General features: G+C 41.0%; 1 protein-coding gene across 1 annotated transcript; it reads right to left on the bottom strand.

Annotated features, from left to right (window-relative positions):
• Nucleotides 1–3,512: 3,512 nt before the first annotated feature.
• Nucleotides 3,513–14,995, bottom strand: syt8 (synaptotagmin VIII). The gene is made up of 9 exons (XM_084555787.1): nt 14,640–14,995; nt 8,097–8,399; nt 7,604–7,770; nt 6,762–6,857; nt 6,438–6,605; nt 6,051–6,218; nt 5,711–5,828; nt 5,036–5,169; nt 3,513–3,976 (listed from the first exon to the last, which is right to left on the bottom strand). Exons 2-9 carry the CDS (start codon nt 8,377–8,379, stop codon nt 3,716–3,718), a joined length of 1,395 nt encoding a protein of 464 aa, XP_084411913.1. The 5' UTR covers nt 8,380–8,399; nt 14,640–14,995; the 3' UTR covers nt 3,513–3,715.
• Between the last annotated feature and the right edge of the window lie 775 nt (nt 14,996–15,770).

The raw sequence follows: 15,770 nt of genomic DNA, 5'->3' as shown, positions 1-15,770 counted from the left end.
AGGAAGGCTGCGGAGAGGCCTGTGAGAGAAAAGCCTTGAAGTACCAGTCCTTGGTCCAGGAGTGCAAAGACAAAGGCTGGCAAGCGTGGCTGTTCCCAGATGAGATTGGTTGCAGGGGCTTCCCAGCCAAGTCAGCATGGCGTTTGCTGTCAGCCATGGGCCGGGACGAACAGAGCAAGAAACAAGCAGCTCGCAGGTTGGGGGAGGAGGCGGAGAGAGCCTCGTGTTGGATCTGGAGGAAGCGAGACGAGGAAAGCTGAGGCCAGGAGCAGACGGGCAGTGAGTTGGCCGCCACTGCCGGCCCACCAGCTGGACAGCGTTGTGGTTGAGGGCTGAAACGCAAGAAAGTTGTGTAGCACCTGATGATGTCTGCTCCTGGCCAACAGCTACAGTTAGGGTAACTGAGGATAGCACCCACAAGTGTATATAACAAGTTTATTTGTACATTATTTGTACGTAACGTGAGCCCTATTCTCTTCATGCAGAAACCCATTTAAGTTATGCCCCCATGAAATTTGGTGAAAATATTTCTCAGACAATTCTTCCTGCTGCTGATATTTCTTTTAACATGACTGTTTTAAGACAAGGCAGCTGTTGGCTTACACTGAAGATAAAACAGTTATTAATGGACAAGGGATCAGACTACAGATCCTAGTTTGTGAATCTTGTCTCCATCTGTTAGCTCTGTGTGATGTCAAGATGAGCGAGGCAAATTTTTTTTTTTTGCAAGGTGACAGAAAGTGGAGCAAGGATCTTGTGTGATGTAAAGTGTTATGTGAATGTGTGGAGCTGCCCTTGGGTGGGTGGAATATTTGCATTTCAAAGAGACTCTTCAGGCTCCTCAGCTCAATCACTGTTGTCTCTTGAACCTTCACTGACCTGCTGCCTCTGTAAATCACCCTCTGAGCCGACTGTAACTCCTCTAGCAGGCCAGTGGAGCTGTATCACTCATTAGACACAGCATAACAGAGGCGCCACAGGGCAGGGTCTGAGCAAAACTCAGTTTGTTAACTCAGAGACATGCCAGACTCAGTTTGTTTCTTCTCCATATATTATAGAATTTGACTGTTTGTAACATTTAGTGGCATTTCACTGATGAAACAGTAACAGTATTTGCTGCAAGGTTGGTTTTGTCTTGTATTCACAACTTTAACACTTCACTTGGCAACGCTAACAAGGTAGGCTAGTCTATTTTGAGATTATCCTACCCTAAAACACAATCCCATTCATTGTGGGGGTAGCTAATTAGGATCCATAGTTTTCTTTGTCCATCCATTATCATTGTGCATGGCTCTGGCTCAGTAGGTAGAGTAAGTTGTCCACGAACCAGAGGGTTTGACACTGAACCCAGAGCTGCTCCAACTGCTCGGCACTGGTGTGTAAATGAGGGTAGATATGTCACTGGACCTGTTCAGACCTTGCATTAAGACCCGATCTGGCCGATCCGATCACATGAAAGATAGGTGTGAACACCCGCAGTACGCACTGAAGTTGTATGTTCTAAACCAAAAAAAAGAGTGCGTTATAACCTAACTACATTAGTAGGCCCTACACTGCGTATACAGATGTGTAAGCCATGAATTTACAACTGTATAATAACGTGCTGTAATAATAAAAAACATTTGAAATCAGGACGCACTGAGATCACATTAGAGAGATCCGATCTCTGATCACATTTGGAGGTGGTCTGGGTCGCATGTATCTGCATGTGTCCGCAGTCCTTTGGTAGTGTGAACACAATGCGTCCTGAGTCGCATTAAAGGCCGCCAATACTCAACAGGGGTGCTCTTGCGTCAGTGGAGTTTTGAGTCATTCATTCAAAAAAAGAAGCACGCCGTTGTTATAAATGAGAGATAGGATCTAGAGATGCATCTGGAGACGCATGTTAATGCTAGGTCTGAACACACGTAGCTAAAGCTAGCCACTTGCGAAGATCAGATCACTACCAAAAGGTAGAAAAGCACTATATGAGTACAAGACTATTTACCATCTTATCACAGTGGAGACTGTTTCGCTTGCGTCGGGTGAGACATGGGGTATTACAAAGCACACCTATGCGCACCTATGACCAATTTAGAACCTCAACCAACCAATCAACCAATTAACCTAACATGTAATGTGGCAGGAAGCCAGACCACCCGAAGACACTGAGAGAATATGCAAACACCCAAAGGCTCCAGGTAGCCAGCAGGTTCAAACCTAAAAACATCCTGATGTGAGGCTACAGTGCTGCTAACCACTGAAGCACTGTGACGACAGTTTTCATTGTCAGTGTTTTCTGGTGGTTGTGATTGGAAAGGAGAAAGTGGTGTCGTTATAGAACAACAAACAGTAGCCTAGTAGTTGGTGGGATGGATGGCTCAGGTAATCTTCAAGTTAAAAGGTGATTCCAGCCTATTTCGAGCAGGCATTCCCATAATTGTGGATATTGTGTCTCTATAGGTCATGCTAACTCCCTTATGGCTACAGTACTCTCCACCTCCCTTGTAGAGATCTGGGGAAACAGGGTGCCACATTAAATGGCGTACATATTCGCAAGTGTAAGCTAGCTGCAGCATTAAAAAAAACAACACTTTCTTGTTTGGTAAATTTGCACAATGCTGAGAGCAATTTTCAAATTGTGGCACACAGGAGAAAGGAAAGAGAAATGTGTGTTCCACAATCACATATGATCATGATGTTTAGAGGTGAGGCCTGACTTCCAGTTCATCAAAGAATTTAGAGAGGAGGGGAATGATCATTTCAAATATGAGGCACAAACCAAAACTGGACAAAAGTGTAGTCTACAAAACATTACAGTACTGTAGCCTTAAGATTTACCTTTACAGAAACTGAGGGATCTACAACAAAAAAAAAAAAAGAAGAAAAAAAGGTAAGCAAGTACGGTACAGTATCTCAGTACTCCAAGTAAATTACAATATTTTTCCGGACACCATGTTTCCGCATCAGATGCTGACAGAGTGAAATTCAAACCTCTGTCCTCTTCTGGTTTATGATTGCGGAGCTCAGGCGCTGTTTAATGAAGATGATCTCTGGAGGCCTGAAACAGCAGGAAGAGGCACCTGCTGAGCTCAGCTTGATTGACCCGTTCTGCTTTTAAGCCTCCATTCATCAGGGGAAAGTCGGAGCTCTTTGTCATTGGTGTTGCCGTAGTCACACAGACGTACTCTGCCAGTTGGCAGTATCACATGACCAATGACACAAATAAGTTTCACACACATTTTTTTTTCTGGGACACACGTATTTTCCAAGGTGTTGCAGTGAACTTCTTAGTGGATTTTGCAATAGCTACATTTTTTTTGCTATATATTTAAGTCATTTCTCACCAGAACCTGTAATTAATGCAAGCTTCTGCTTACTAGGCTGTAGGACATATATATTATGTTACACTTTCACACTGAACAAAAAAAACTTGCATCCACTTTGAGAGGTTTGCCCTCATTTAAGTAAACGGTATGTTAATTTTGGAATGAAAGGTGTTGATGTCAAAGAGGACATGTATTATAAACAGTAGACACTGTTTTATTGCCGTTGGAAATACATTTCAATTTGGCCATGCAATAATGTGATATTTAATAACCTTTATATCAAACTTTAACATATATTCAGTTTGAGGAATAAGATGTGCTTATACAGGAAGGAAAGTGCTTTTACATTCTAATCCATTTTTGTTTACATATGAAAATATAATAGGGCTGGGCCCATTCGAAAGTTTTCATTTTGAATGCCATCGCTGAGCGTTTTCTATCAGTTTGCTGGGAACGGGGAGCTTCTTTTTCAGGGTCAGGGCGGAGTTGACCTGCTGAGCCGACAGCAGGCTGTGCCACTGAGCGACCGGTCTCCGCGGGTTGGACAACATGTCCGCCCAGTGCCTCAGCTGGTTCCCCATGGCGTCGCAGCCCAGGAAGATCTTCCCTATGGGGTCGTTCCTGGTTATGGCATCGTGGTCCCAGACCGAGATCACCAGGTTCACCCTCTGAGGACAACACCATTTGTTGGATTAATTTAGATTAAAAACATGTTTACAGTACTTATCTTCTATTGTAAGAAGCAGCTCAAACAAGTGTGTGCAGTCCTACCACTGTCATTTGATCCTACCATGATAAACCGTGGTAGACTCTCTATAACTTTAAAGTATCTTTGAATTTTATCAGATTTTCTCACTTCAGATCATTCAGATTTTATTAGTCCAGGGATTTGTGATCTTTCTTTTTTTTTCCCCGTTCTTCAAACTGTTCTCCAGCCTTCAGCTGTGACCCTACATGCAAGCCAATGTGTATTTTTTACACTTTAAGTCTGTTTTGCTGTGGTTATATCTGCATCTACAGTAACTGTGTTGCGTTTTTTAAATGAGGGTGACCGACAGCCAGAGCCCATCTACATCTGAACCTGTCAATAACCCCCTCACACAGCCTCCCATTTTAATTCTCATGTGTTACAGTAATGTACTTTGTAAATGCATGTTTTTATACTTATTTATGCACACCTTTTTAATACACAATCTATACAGTTTCTCCTCTGTTTTTATATTTTGTATATTCTGCCAGTGTAAAACAGCAGGGAGCAGCTGCACAGCTAACATGGTGCTCATACTATACATTTAAGCATATTAAGTATATTAGAGCTTGAGATGCTCTGTTAACTGTTAAACAATTTAAAACTCTTTGAGGTTTGACTTTGAGACTCTCGAATGAAACTAAATTCGAGTCCAATTCTTCCTTCACCGTGGGTGATCATTGTTGAATTGAAATGGCAACAGAAACGGATAGTAACTGAGCCAAACCAATATTTCTGAGATAGTTTAGAACAGCATCTACATTAAGTTCTTACATTATAAGATGTTGTCAGTACTTTTGCTCATAATTAATTAAGAACAAGGCAAAGGATTTATTTCAATAAAATAATATCAAAATACAAAAATAACTACTGTGTACTTTTTCTGTCAGTTTATTTTAGGAAATTTATTTTTATTTATAATTTATCAAATATTAATGTTTAATTTATTTTTTAAATTTTTTTGTCTGGCAAAGCTCACCTGGATTTGATCAAAAGTCACGTCAAAGGTGAAAGATTCGTTATAATAAGGGTTCAGCGTCTTCTTTTTAACGGACGTCTTCCTTTTCTTCCACTTCCTCTTGTCCAGAGCCAACTGCACCTTCACATAGGGGTCTACAAACACAGATGGAAAACAATTACTCTGAGCTCATGTAATCTGTAAATTTGTTTCTATAATCCTTTCATCCATTTCACATGCAGGTTCAGTTCTTGCATCATTTTTTTGGCGGAAAGTAAACAAAATTTGCTCAAAAAGAAGAAAGACTTTATTTTTGTAAGGAGTAAAGTTTGTAACATCAATGAAAACATAAAGCAAATTTGCATGAGTTTGAAATTCAGGGATCTGAAACTTAGCCCTGCTAATTAGCCTCTATTAAAGGCTAAAATTTTTCCAAAACAGATTTTTTTTCCTTTTACGTCAATCTAAAAGCCAATAATTCACAGTTTTACATCTTAGATAGTAGCTTCTACAGTGTCGAAAGCACACTTCCTTTAATCTTCACTATTTCTGTAGTTACTGCTGCTACCATACAGCCAAAATGATCACTATGCTGTTAAATGTGTTCTGAAATAACAGAAATTTTGTAGTCCTAAGGTAACTCTTGGGATATCTTTTTAGGAGTAACTTCCATATGAGATTCACTCTCAGTCTGACCTGAGCTTCCTCCAATGTCCATGCATTTCAGGTTTTTGGCCTCCAGGATCACCACTGTCAGTTTGCTGGCGGTGGGGACATAGCGCAGGGAGAAGCATATCTCACCCAGGTTTTCTTCCTAAGGAGACACCGAAAAGTTCTTCATCAGTTCCATCTATATTCTCATTTACTGTCAATTTAGTAAGTCCTCAGAAGGAGTGCCAACCTCCAGGGCTGAAAAATAAAGCCAACACAGAAAATAACAATAGCTGCAGTTCCTTGAATGGCCACTTGAGGCTGTCTCACACCTAGAATCATGGTATGCAGAAAAGCATGTGAACAGGTAATAGGAAAAGATAACCTCAAACTTGGCGGGCTCAGTCAGGTCTTGCCACTCCTCGATGACATGGTTCCAGTCGACATCGCGGAGTTGCACCCTGAGCTCACCGATGATTTCGTGTTTGGAGAATCGGTCGAAGTCGAAAACCTTCATCATCACTGTCGACTTGAGGAGGGTGGACTTGGATAGCTGGGAACATATTAGTTTAGAATCAGAAGGGTTGTTAGAGCTAAGAGGAGGTCAAGAAAGCACCTTTCTCAAACCATAGTTGGACCTAATTTACATATGAGATGTACTGCGTATTAGGTCTAATGGGAAAGAGTTAAATAATTCAGACTGGGAGCAACAAATTTACAGCCACAGTCTCCTTTCATGAGATTTCATAGGATTTAACCCACTACTCTATACCTGGAAGGTGAATTGCTCGTTGAAGATAGGGTTGAGTGTCTTCCTGAACACTTTGGTCTCAAATGTTTTGGACTTGTCGGGGAGGATGTAGACTTTGACATATGGGTCTGAACTTCCTCCTAAGTCCATGGCCTTCAGGCTGTCGGCTTGTTTGATCCCCACTGTCAGCTGTAAAGACAGACAGAAGACAGACAGGTATTGAATAAGATTGCTATGAGTTAAAGGAGAACAGGTTTCTGGGTTATAGAGGTGCCAGGTTATGACCAGGAATAACAATGAACAGAAATGTTTGCACTGTGAATAACTGGTCACAGGTTTAATCACCGTAGACATAGCAGCATTATAATCGAGAGAGTAGAGCAGTTTTCCTCTCTGCTTTTTGGTCGAACCGTAGTCAACATCACCCACATCTGGCTGAACCTGTGAGAGGAGTATAGAAAGCATCTTAGACAACTCATGTGAACAAAGACACCAAATATTTCTAGGTGGCTACAAGCATCTGTCACCCTAGATTTTCTACTGACCAGGATTTATCCTCGTATCCCTATTAGCACACTTTGCTGATGTACAGGGCTCTAATTCATTTAATTAATTAATTACTACATCAGAGTTCTGAGTTACAGCACTTTGAGACTATGGTACAGTGTAGGACAAGACAATGGTCATGTTTAAGCTAACAATGTAACCTTTATCGCTGCTGAAGTAAGTAGTGGAACAGAAACACGTGCACACACGCACTTTTTTCTGGGTGCTAGCCAGTTTTGTCGAAGCGTGCTGTTTTTCCAGGTGTTACAGAACTTATAGAATGTCTATGATCTGGAGAAAGTTTTCACATGGCACATAAAATGCAACTCGCCTGTACATTTTTGTCTGACTCAGGCTGTCAGCTATTGTGTGAGCTACTGCTCTATGACAGACTGACTGTAAATTCAAGTGAGGGCTGCAGCTGTCCCCTTTACAGAGGATGGAATGTAACAAACAACAAGTCCTTTTAAATTTCAGTAACTGTAAAACTTAATTTAACTAGTTTTTTTTTGTCAGTCAACCAGCAGCACTGAGTATTGATTAGTACGTTTAATACCAATAGTGTTGATACTAAAGTCCCTGGTGTGGTCCACCTACTATTAAACAACTCAGATTTGCATCCCAAGGCCTCTGCCACTCACCAGAGCTGTGGTTGTTTTTCCGTCCACCCCCTTCAGATTGATCTGCTCCTTCTTCTGTTGCCTTTTCTTCTTCCCTTTGCAGCAACACTTGATGCATATACACAAAATGCAGAGCAAAATCAGCAGACCGCCGGCCGCAAAGATGGTGTAGATTGCCCATCGAGGCACTGCAGGAGGTGAGGCGGACAGACAGTTAGTTAGGTATGATATTTATTGGGTCACGCACACACAGAACGACTTGCATGCATATTTTCCCGAGAGAACACGGGCGATCTGATCTGTAGTGATGGTCTCCTTTTGAATTAATAGGTGGGTAAAACAGAAGGGTGTGCTAGGCTCATGTGTGGTAACAGACTGTATTTAGTGATGTCTCTTATTGTCTTTATGGCACAGGAAGAGATGTTTTAGTTGTTAGTGTGATCAGGAGGGAATAATTACAACAGGTTGTGGGGATGGAGGATTGTTTAGGTGAAGACGATGCGTGGTAACTTACAGGGGATCTGGTCCAGCAGGCCATCGATGAAGCCGACAGCTGGATTGACAGTGGTGTTAGTGTAGGCGTAGGTGGTGAGGCTGATGGTGGTGGGTTTATTAGTGGTTGTGAAGTTGACAGCTAGGTTCACATTGGTGTTATTGTGGATGTAGTCGATGAGGCTGATGGGGGTGGAGTTATCAGTGGTTGTGAAGTTTGTTATGTTAGTTCCCATGAAGCCAGATGATGGTGGTGCTGCAGCAACTGGCTCAGAAGAATTTGGAGACGGATGGATGATAGCCATGATGAGGAAAATGAAGAATTCTGGGAGAAAGAGGTGTAAAAAGAGATTCAGTTAACTGTCCAGGGGTAGTGGGATGTTTTACTTCCTGTCACAACGTATGTTCGATGAGACCAAAAAGTGCATAAACGTTAAGCTGTTTTTTTGGCTGTATATTATTTGTCTTTTTGTGTGTTTTACTGCCGGCGAAACTCTCCTCAGTTTAGCTAGCTAATATTAACATCATGCCGTTTTCCTGCCAATATGGCGGTGTCAACAAAATATATATATTTTTTTAACCACTTTTGGTGGTTAATTTGTTTTCCTTGCCTTGTTATAAAATACTAAAGGTACTGAACTAATAACTGGCAACCATCTGTGGTAAATAGTAAATGGTCTTGTATTTATATAGTGTCTTTCCTATTGGTAGTCAAGGCTACCCACTCATTCACTCAAATGTACACACTCTCACCTGAGACAAAAAACCACAAACCATTTGTTGGAGGCAGTGAGACCATGTCTACTTAGCCTGCTGTTAATTTACCCAATGAATGTGCCACCTTAGTTATAATTGCAAGAACTGACCAATTGAGGGACTTGGCCGCCAGTGAAAGTGTTTCTGTGTGGCAGCATCATGACGGTTTATCTATAGCCAAAAGCTCCGGTCGCTGGCATGCTGTTATGGGTCACATAACACAGTGGGAGGAAGCTGGAGTACCCAGAAGAGAACCCACGCAGACACAGGGAGAACATGCAAACTCCCCACAGAAAGGCCCCAGTCAGCTGATGGATCCAAACACGGAACCTTCTTGCTGTGAGGCATCAGTGCTGACCACCACACCACTGTGCCGTCCCTTGGAAGTTTCCAGTGACGTATAAAATCAAACACTGAGACTCATTAAACTTGGCTGTCATGGCTGAGTGGAATTCCACCCAGAGGCCTCCACCATGAACAAATAGCAGTAGCACATTCAGTAGTCAGATATGCTCTGATAACAGCATGCCTCAGAAAGTTTCTGTTCTGCTCTTCTGAAGAATCCTTTCTTTAACGAGCCTGGAAACAATACACACTCCTGTACACACACCCAAATGACTGAACCTTTACGATTAGCTACATCGCTCCTAACCTAACCCCATTTCTGAATCTAAGCTTCACTGCGAAAACCAAGTCTGAACCCTTCCTTCCAGAAAATGTCCTCAGTTTTTCAAATATGTCCGTTTTGGTTTTGCTTGATGTGAAAGCCATGACAGGTGTTTTAGTATGGCAAAAATAAAGTTTGCATATTTTAGTTTGGACAGGCAGGGAAACATATTTAAGGAAGTTCTCCAAAGTACTCCATTTATGTTCACATGTTTTGTTCAGAAGCCAACAGATGCTGACAAATGACAACGTAAGACAATGAAGATGATCATAGGTAGTTAAACATAGTTAAACCATCAACAACCTCATACACCTGAAATCATTCATTCCCTTTTAATGCAGCAATGCAAGCAGAATGTTGTCATTGTTTTTACAACATGTATTTGATTACTGAGGCATCTAGCGAGAGACGGACGTCGTTTTCATATTTTTTAATTAGATAGAACTAATACTATAAAATACCTTTGAAACAAGGCTCCACAAAGAGGATTAAACCACGGTATTATGTCAGCAAAAATATACGTAGGCGCAATAACCGTAACGGATGGGAGGATTTTAGAAACCGTTTCCCTACCAGGAATGCATTACAAAGTTAGATCAACTTGGAAAGTTAGATAACTTGGAAATAGTGAGGAATTGTGAGTTCATTTGACAAGATAAAATGAGTTTTCTTCAGTGGATAATGAAACCTAATGAGTTGTGTTAACTCATAGTCAAAACAATACATAATCACTTAACTTAGCTTTTTGAGCTGAAACAGCTTTTCTCCAGGTTGAAGTCAATCACATTTTTAAGGCAGCAGGTGAACTTTAAGTTTCACTGACTTGAAAATGTACTAGAGTGTATGTGTATGTTTGGTATTTTTACAGTAACATCCTTCTTCCTGATGCTGCTATCACTAGGGACTGCTACGTCTATCACTCTTTTGTTGTTTGTCCACCACCACTACCATGTCCGATTTGTTAGCCAGTACGTATATCGATAGAGATAGCAGAGGTAGATCCAGGAACACTGTACAACAGGACTTTTCAAGAGCCTTTATCAAAAACTCAGTAGGGCTGTGGAAAACAACACCAATTGTGCAATTCACCACTGAGTGCGGCATAAATGAGGGAGATGCTGGCAGTGGGGACAAAGTGCAGTGGATGAAGAATAACTTTATTTGCCGCACTGTTCTATGAGCACAGTTCTGCTGATGGTGTGACATTAAAACACTTTTCAAGATCTGGAGAAGTGGGTGCTTTGTCATTATTTACTCTGAAGTCTTTTTGAGACACAGCCACCGCAGCCCTACAGTTCATGTGGGATTGTATTTCTGCTCTGTGATGCTAAGTGAAGTGAATTCTGAGGCTACAGGTTGTTTGACATGTCTGCATTCCACCTGTACATGTAAACCCTGTCTCCACTGACTACTGCATTCAACACCTGCTATAATGAATATGAATAGCATTTCCATTTATGTACTTTCTGCTAACATTCTGAAACTATTTTTGGCAACATAGTTTTTTTTTTAACATTTAACAGTAGAATCAATCATACTGTACTTTCCATCATCTATATATTGCACAGAATAGCTGCTCTATGAGCACATGCATTGCTTAAGCCGCTGGCTGTCTCCACAACTCCATTATCCATTGGTATTAGAAATGAGTTGATTTAGTTTAGTTGACAGTTGATTTAGTTTTAAAGTACTTTGCCTCTGTTGTTACTCTGCATGTAATTGCTGTATGGCTCTGTGCCTTTGTATTCAACATCAACACCCTTAGAAAACAGTAAGAACTAGATCATGTTAGCAGTGTGGCTAAGGTCGGGCCATTGCTTCATAGGCCATTGCTTCATAGGACTCGACAGGTGAGGCCATGTTGTACAACTGTGCTCGACAAAAAACAACAGCAAAACACTTCTGTACGTAATACAGAAGTTTTTTGCTGTTGTTTTTTTTTTTTTTTTTGGCTCTTTACAACCATGGCGGTCAATAGATACCACATGTATATGGGGCAAAAGGTGGGTAGCAGGACACTTATAAAGTTGGGGTGTACACGATAGATTACAATAAGAATGGTACAAAGATTTATAATTTGCCATTATGTGGCATCACCTTAATGCAGCGTCTAACACAGATGAGATGTTCTCTCATATATTTATTAAATAACCCTCACAGCTGAAAGCTTAAAGTGGCATTAGCTTGTCTGAGCAAACTTTGAGAGGTTGCTACAAGCAGTTCTGTGGCTGGTGAGCTCGTCATTAACTTGTTGTAAAGCCCAGTCACACTAGCTTTGCTCCATCTTGTCTCTGCTGTTCTGTTTTCTTTGCATTCCCTTTGCACACCATTTCATGCAATACTTTGGACAAAAGTAAGACAAAGATGGTCGCAGAGATTAATTCTGTAAGTAAGATATTTTACTCACTTCTGATGACTTTTAAAGAAACGTCGACATCCCTACTTGCTCCAACCAGACAGCTGGCTGAGACTGTTCTGTAGCTCTGAGAATAAAAGAGATTCGGTTTGGAGAACAGAGAGGAAGGAAGTGACGTCTTAACATAGCAACTTGAGCGGACCTTTCCAAAAAGCAACCCCTCAAACTGTTTGATCAAAGAGAGGAAAGGCCTCCTCCCTCTATCTGCATCCAGCTTATTTTCACTATAATCAGAGGAAAACACATCATCAACAGTCCATCAGAAACAGGCTTGGGCAGGATGCAGGCCTCTGTCTAATCAAACTGTGAAAGTGGTCGTGACAAAACGTACACTTCCTATTCTGTCTGCCTAAAGCAGAAAGAAGTTGTGTTAAAATCTCTACTGAAACATCCCAATATTAAACATTTGACAAAAGCACTCAGATCTGAGTTCAAACTACTCCCAGAACTTGGGAGTACAACTAACAACTAACATCATGTCATCAGGAAGGAGGCTCCAGGCCCAACTAGCAGAAACAAGAATGGAAACAAACAATGGAATCCAAAGCACTGTGTACAACACTGGTCATCACCAATAGGACGTTATGAGCTACTTGCTTTTGCCATGTTGTAGCCTCAGTCTCTTAGCTCCTGTTGGTTACATATGACCGGACACACTGGAAATTGTCCCATCAAACACAACAAAAGTAACAAACTTCTTTTTACAGCGTGTCTTCATTGTCATCCATGTTTGCTGTCACGTGCGCTTTACAACCTAATATTAAAATTTCGGTCGGAATCCTTTTACATAACTTGTAAAACTTGTCTGAGCTTCACTGTGTTGAATATATAATATTGCAATGCAGTTACTGTGTGTAGTACAGTATGTTGACATATACTGTGAATACATAGTAGGCTACTGTGCTAAGTTTTAGACAGGAGTGGAAAAAGGGTAAACAAAGAAAGCTTTAAACAATGGAAGAGTTTATTTATCAATTAACAAAATACAGTGAATGAACAGAAGAGAAATCTAAATCAAATCAATATTGGGTGTGACCACCCTTCAAAGCAGCATCAATTCTTCTAGGTACACTAGCCCAGCACAGTTTTTGAAGGAACTCAGCTGGTAGGTTGTCTTGGAGAACTAACCACAGCTCTTCTGTGGATGTAGGCGTCCTCAATTCCATCATTTCTAGCACTTCTTGTTCTTCTTTACGCTGAAGATAGTTGTTAGTGACATTTTCTGTTTGTTTGAGGTCATTGTCCTGCTGCAGAATAAATTCGGTGCCAATCATATGCCTTCCACAATGTAATGTGTCTGCCTGTATTTCCAAGCATTGAGGACACCATTAGTCCTGACCAAAACTCCAACTCCATTTGCAGAAATGTATCCCCAAACTCGGAAGGAACCTCCACCATGCTTCACTGTTGCCTGCAGACACTCATTATTGTACCGCTCTCCAGCCCTTCGGCGAACAAACTTCCTAGAGACAAATGTTTCTAATTTTGTCTCATCAGTCCAGAGCACCTGCTGCCATTATTCTGCACCCCAGTTCTTATGTTTTGTGCATAGTTGAGTCGCTTGATGAGTTTCATTGGCCGATCACTGTGTCTGTGATCCTAAAAAATCCCTGACTTTGCACAAGTGTACCTTTGAGAATTGATACTGGTTTAAAGGCAATGGCTAGAGACACCATATATTGATTGTATGTTTTCCCTGTGTCTGCATGGGTTCTTCCCTGGGTACTCCAGCTTCCTCCCACCACATAACATTATGACCACCTTCCTAATATTGTGTAAGTCTCCCTAGTGCCTCCAAAACAGTTCAGACCCTCAGATCTGTTCTTCATAAAGTCACATGAAAGATAGAAAGCAACATCGTCATGTAGATGAACATCCTCGATGAACTGAACCACTAAAGCACATGTAGCTGAAATTCCACTGCTGCACCTTCATGATGAAGACCAAGTGGTTGAAGCAGTGAACTGTGCGGTGTGACCACCACACAGCTGTTCACACATTTTACACACACATTGGTGGGTTTGACAAGTTTGAATGCACTCTGAACACCTACAGCGACACTGCAGTTTATCATATCCCATGAAGCCTGGGCGCTAAATCCATCTATCAAAGTCAGCGACCAGTCACACACACTGGAGAACTGTGCACTTCCTGGTTAAGGTAAATGCTGAGAGCACAAAGGTAATGGCTTATGTGAAGGTGCTTAGAGGAGGGGAGAAAAGGATAATTGCAAGAAAGAGGGAACAAAAAAAGGGAGCTGAAGTAACAGTGAGAAACATCACACAACTAAGACGGAGGGATGGAAGAAAAAGGAGTAGAGAGAAGAAGAGTAGTGGAAGAGAGAAATGAACAGTGCAACAAAAGAAGCATGAAAACTGAACAAGGGATGGATGAATGTCGGAGAGGGGCACAGAAAAAAAATAAAGAACTAAGGGAAGAAAGAAAAAAAGGGATAGTTTGGAAGAAAATGGAGAGATGAAAAAGAGGGAGATACAATAAGGTGAGACAGACAAAAAAAGTTAGAAAGAGAAAGTAAAGGAAGACAGTGCTCATCGTGTTCTTTGGGATTGAACCACAAACCAAACAAGAGGTCACATGATCTCGGTGCAAACAAACACGGACACTTCTCAACTGGATTGTGACGCTCTCAAACAGAGTGGGTTTTCCCTGACATACACGCCGCCACATACTCTGGATAGGAAAGAGAAAAGTAGCAGCAGCTGTACCTTAGTGTACGAAGAGTTTCTGTCCACACGTCTTCTCTTCTACGGTTTAAATCTCATGTCTTCTTCTTTTGTTCAGTCGGCTGCTGAAGTTTGGCTCCGCGCGCCGCTTCAGCTTCAGTCTGTCATCTTCCACTTCTTGGAGTGTGTCTACCTCGACCTGCAGCAGCCACCACACCTGCTGTACACACACACACAGCTACCTACACAGTCAGTGTTCAAACAGAGGTGGAGTGACTAAAATACCACTTATTTAAATATAGTGCACGTCATCTTGTTTTTTCTCAGGTTACAGGTTGCTGGAGGATTGAGTCTGTCTGCTAACGCTGCATCATGGAATAAACACAAAACATACAGGAATAATTAGAATATAGATATTTTAAAATGTTATTTTTAATGTTTTTAAGCATGTGATCAATTCAATTCAGTCCAAAGCAATTTATTTGTCCCCAAGGGTCAATTTAGGGGCATAAATAACTGAAAATAGACAATCACAATCAATAGATACACACAGACATAAAAACAAACAGTATGACACAGAATAATTTATAAAATTATTCTAAATTTATAAAGTGCTTTGATGTAGCAACATTTGTGTTTTGCACAATTTTGCCTTTGGCCTGTTTAATGGCCATGGATCCACAGATTTGTCCACGTCCAAAACAACTATGGGGTTAAGATGATGTTAGGCCTAGTTAGTGTTTTTTAGCAAAATGTCTTGAGTGATTTCCAGCCAACAACATGTAACCGTTACTAATGTTCTGCACACACTTCTACTTGCTATTGTCATTACTGAATGGAAATCTGCTGAACTGTAAAATCTAATAAGTTGACTTAACAAAATATGCAAACTCACTGACTAAAAACCAAAACAAAAAGTAAACTTAACATGTTTTATAAGAGGTAAGATGTTAAGTTCTACTTAATTACTACTACTACTTGAATATATAGTACAGCTAACGTTAATTTATTAAGTTTGTATAACTTAATTTCGTTTCCTCTACTTGACACACTCCCTACAATATGTTAATGGTAGGTATCCCCAGACAATAGAAAACCAGCATTTGCTCACTCAGTCATTTAACATGTAAATTTATTTATTAAAAACGCTCTTAGTAGTCACTCTGTTCTCTT

This window comes from Chelon labrosus (genome assembly GCF_963514085.1).
Source record: "Chelon labrosus genome assembly, chromosome: 11".
Classification (NCBI taxonomy): domain Eukaryota; kingdom Metazoa; phylum Chordata; class Actinopteri; order Mugiliformes; family Mugilidae; genus Chelon; species Chelon labrosus.
Note: the sequence above shows the minus strand (reverse complement) of the source record. Positions and strands in the feature narration are given on the sequence as shown.

Bases quoted from the DNA above. Each gene is read 5' to 3' on its own strand.
- syt8 (XM_084555787.1), bottom strand. From the start codon at position 8,379: ATGGCTATCATCCATCCGTCTCCAAATTCTTCTGAGCCAGTTGCTGCA. The intron at 5,829-6,050 runs GTTATCTTTTCC...GTGTCTCCTTAG, and splicing joins CTGAGCCCGCCAAGTTTGAG to GAAGAAAACCTGGGTGAGAT. The intron at 3,977-5,035 runs GTGAGCTTTGCC...TGTTGTCCTCAG, and splicing joins TGACTTTTGATCAAATCCAG to AGGGTGAACCTGGTGATCTC.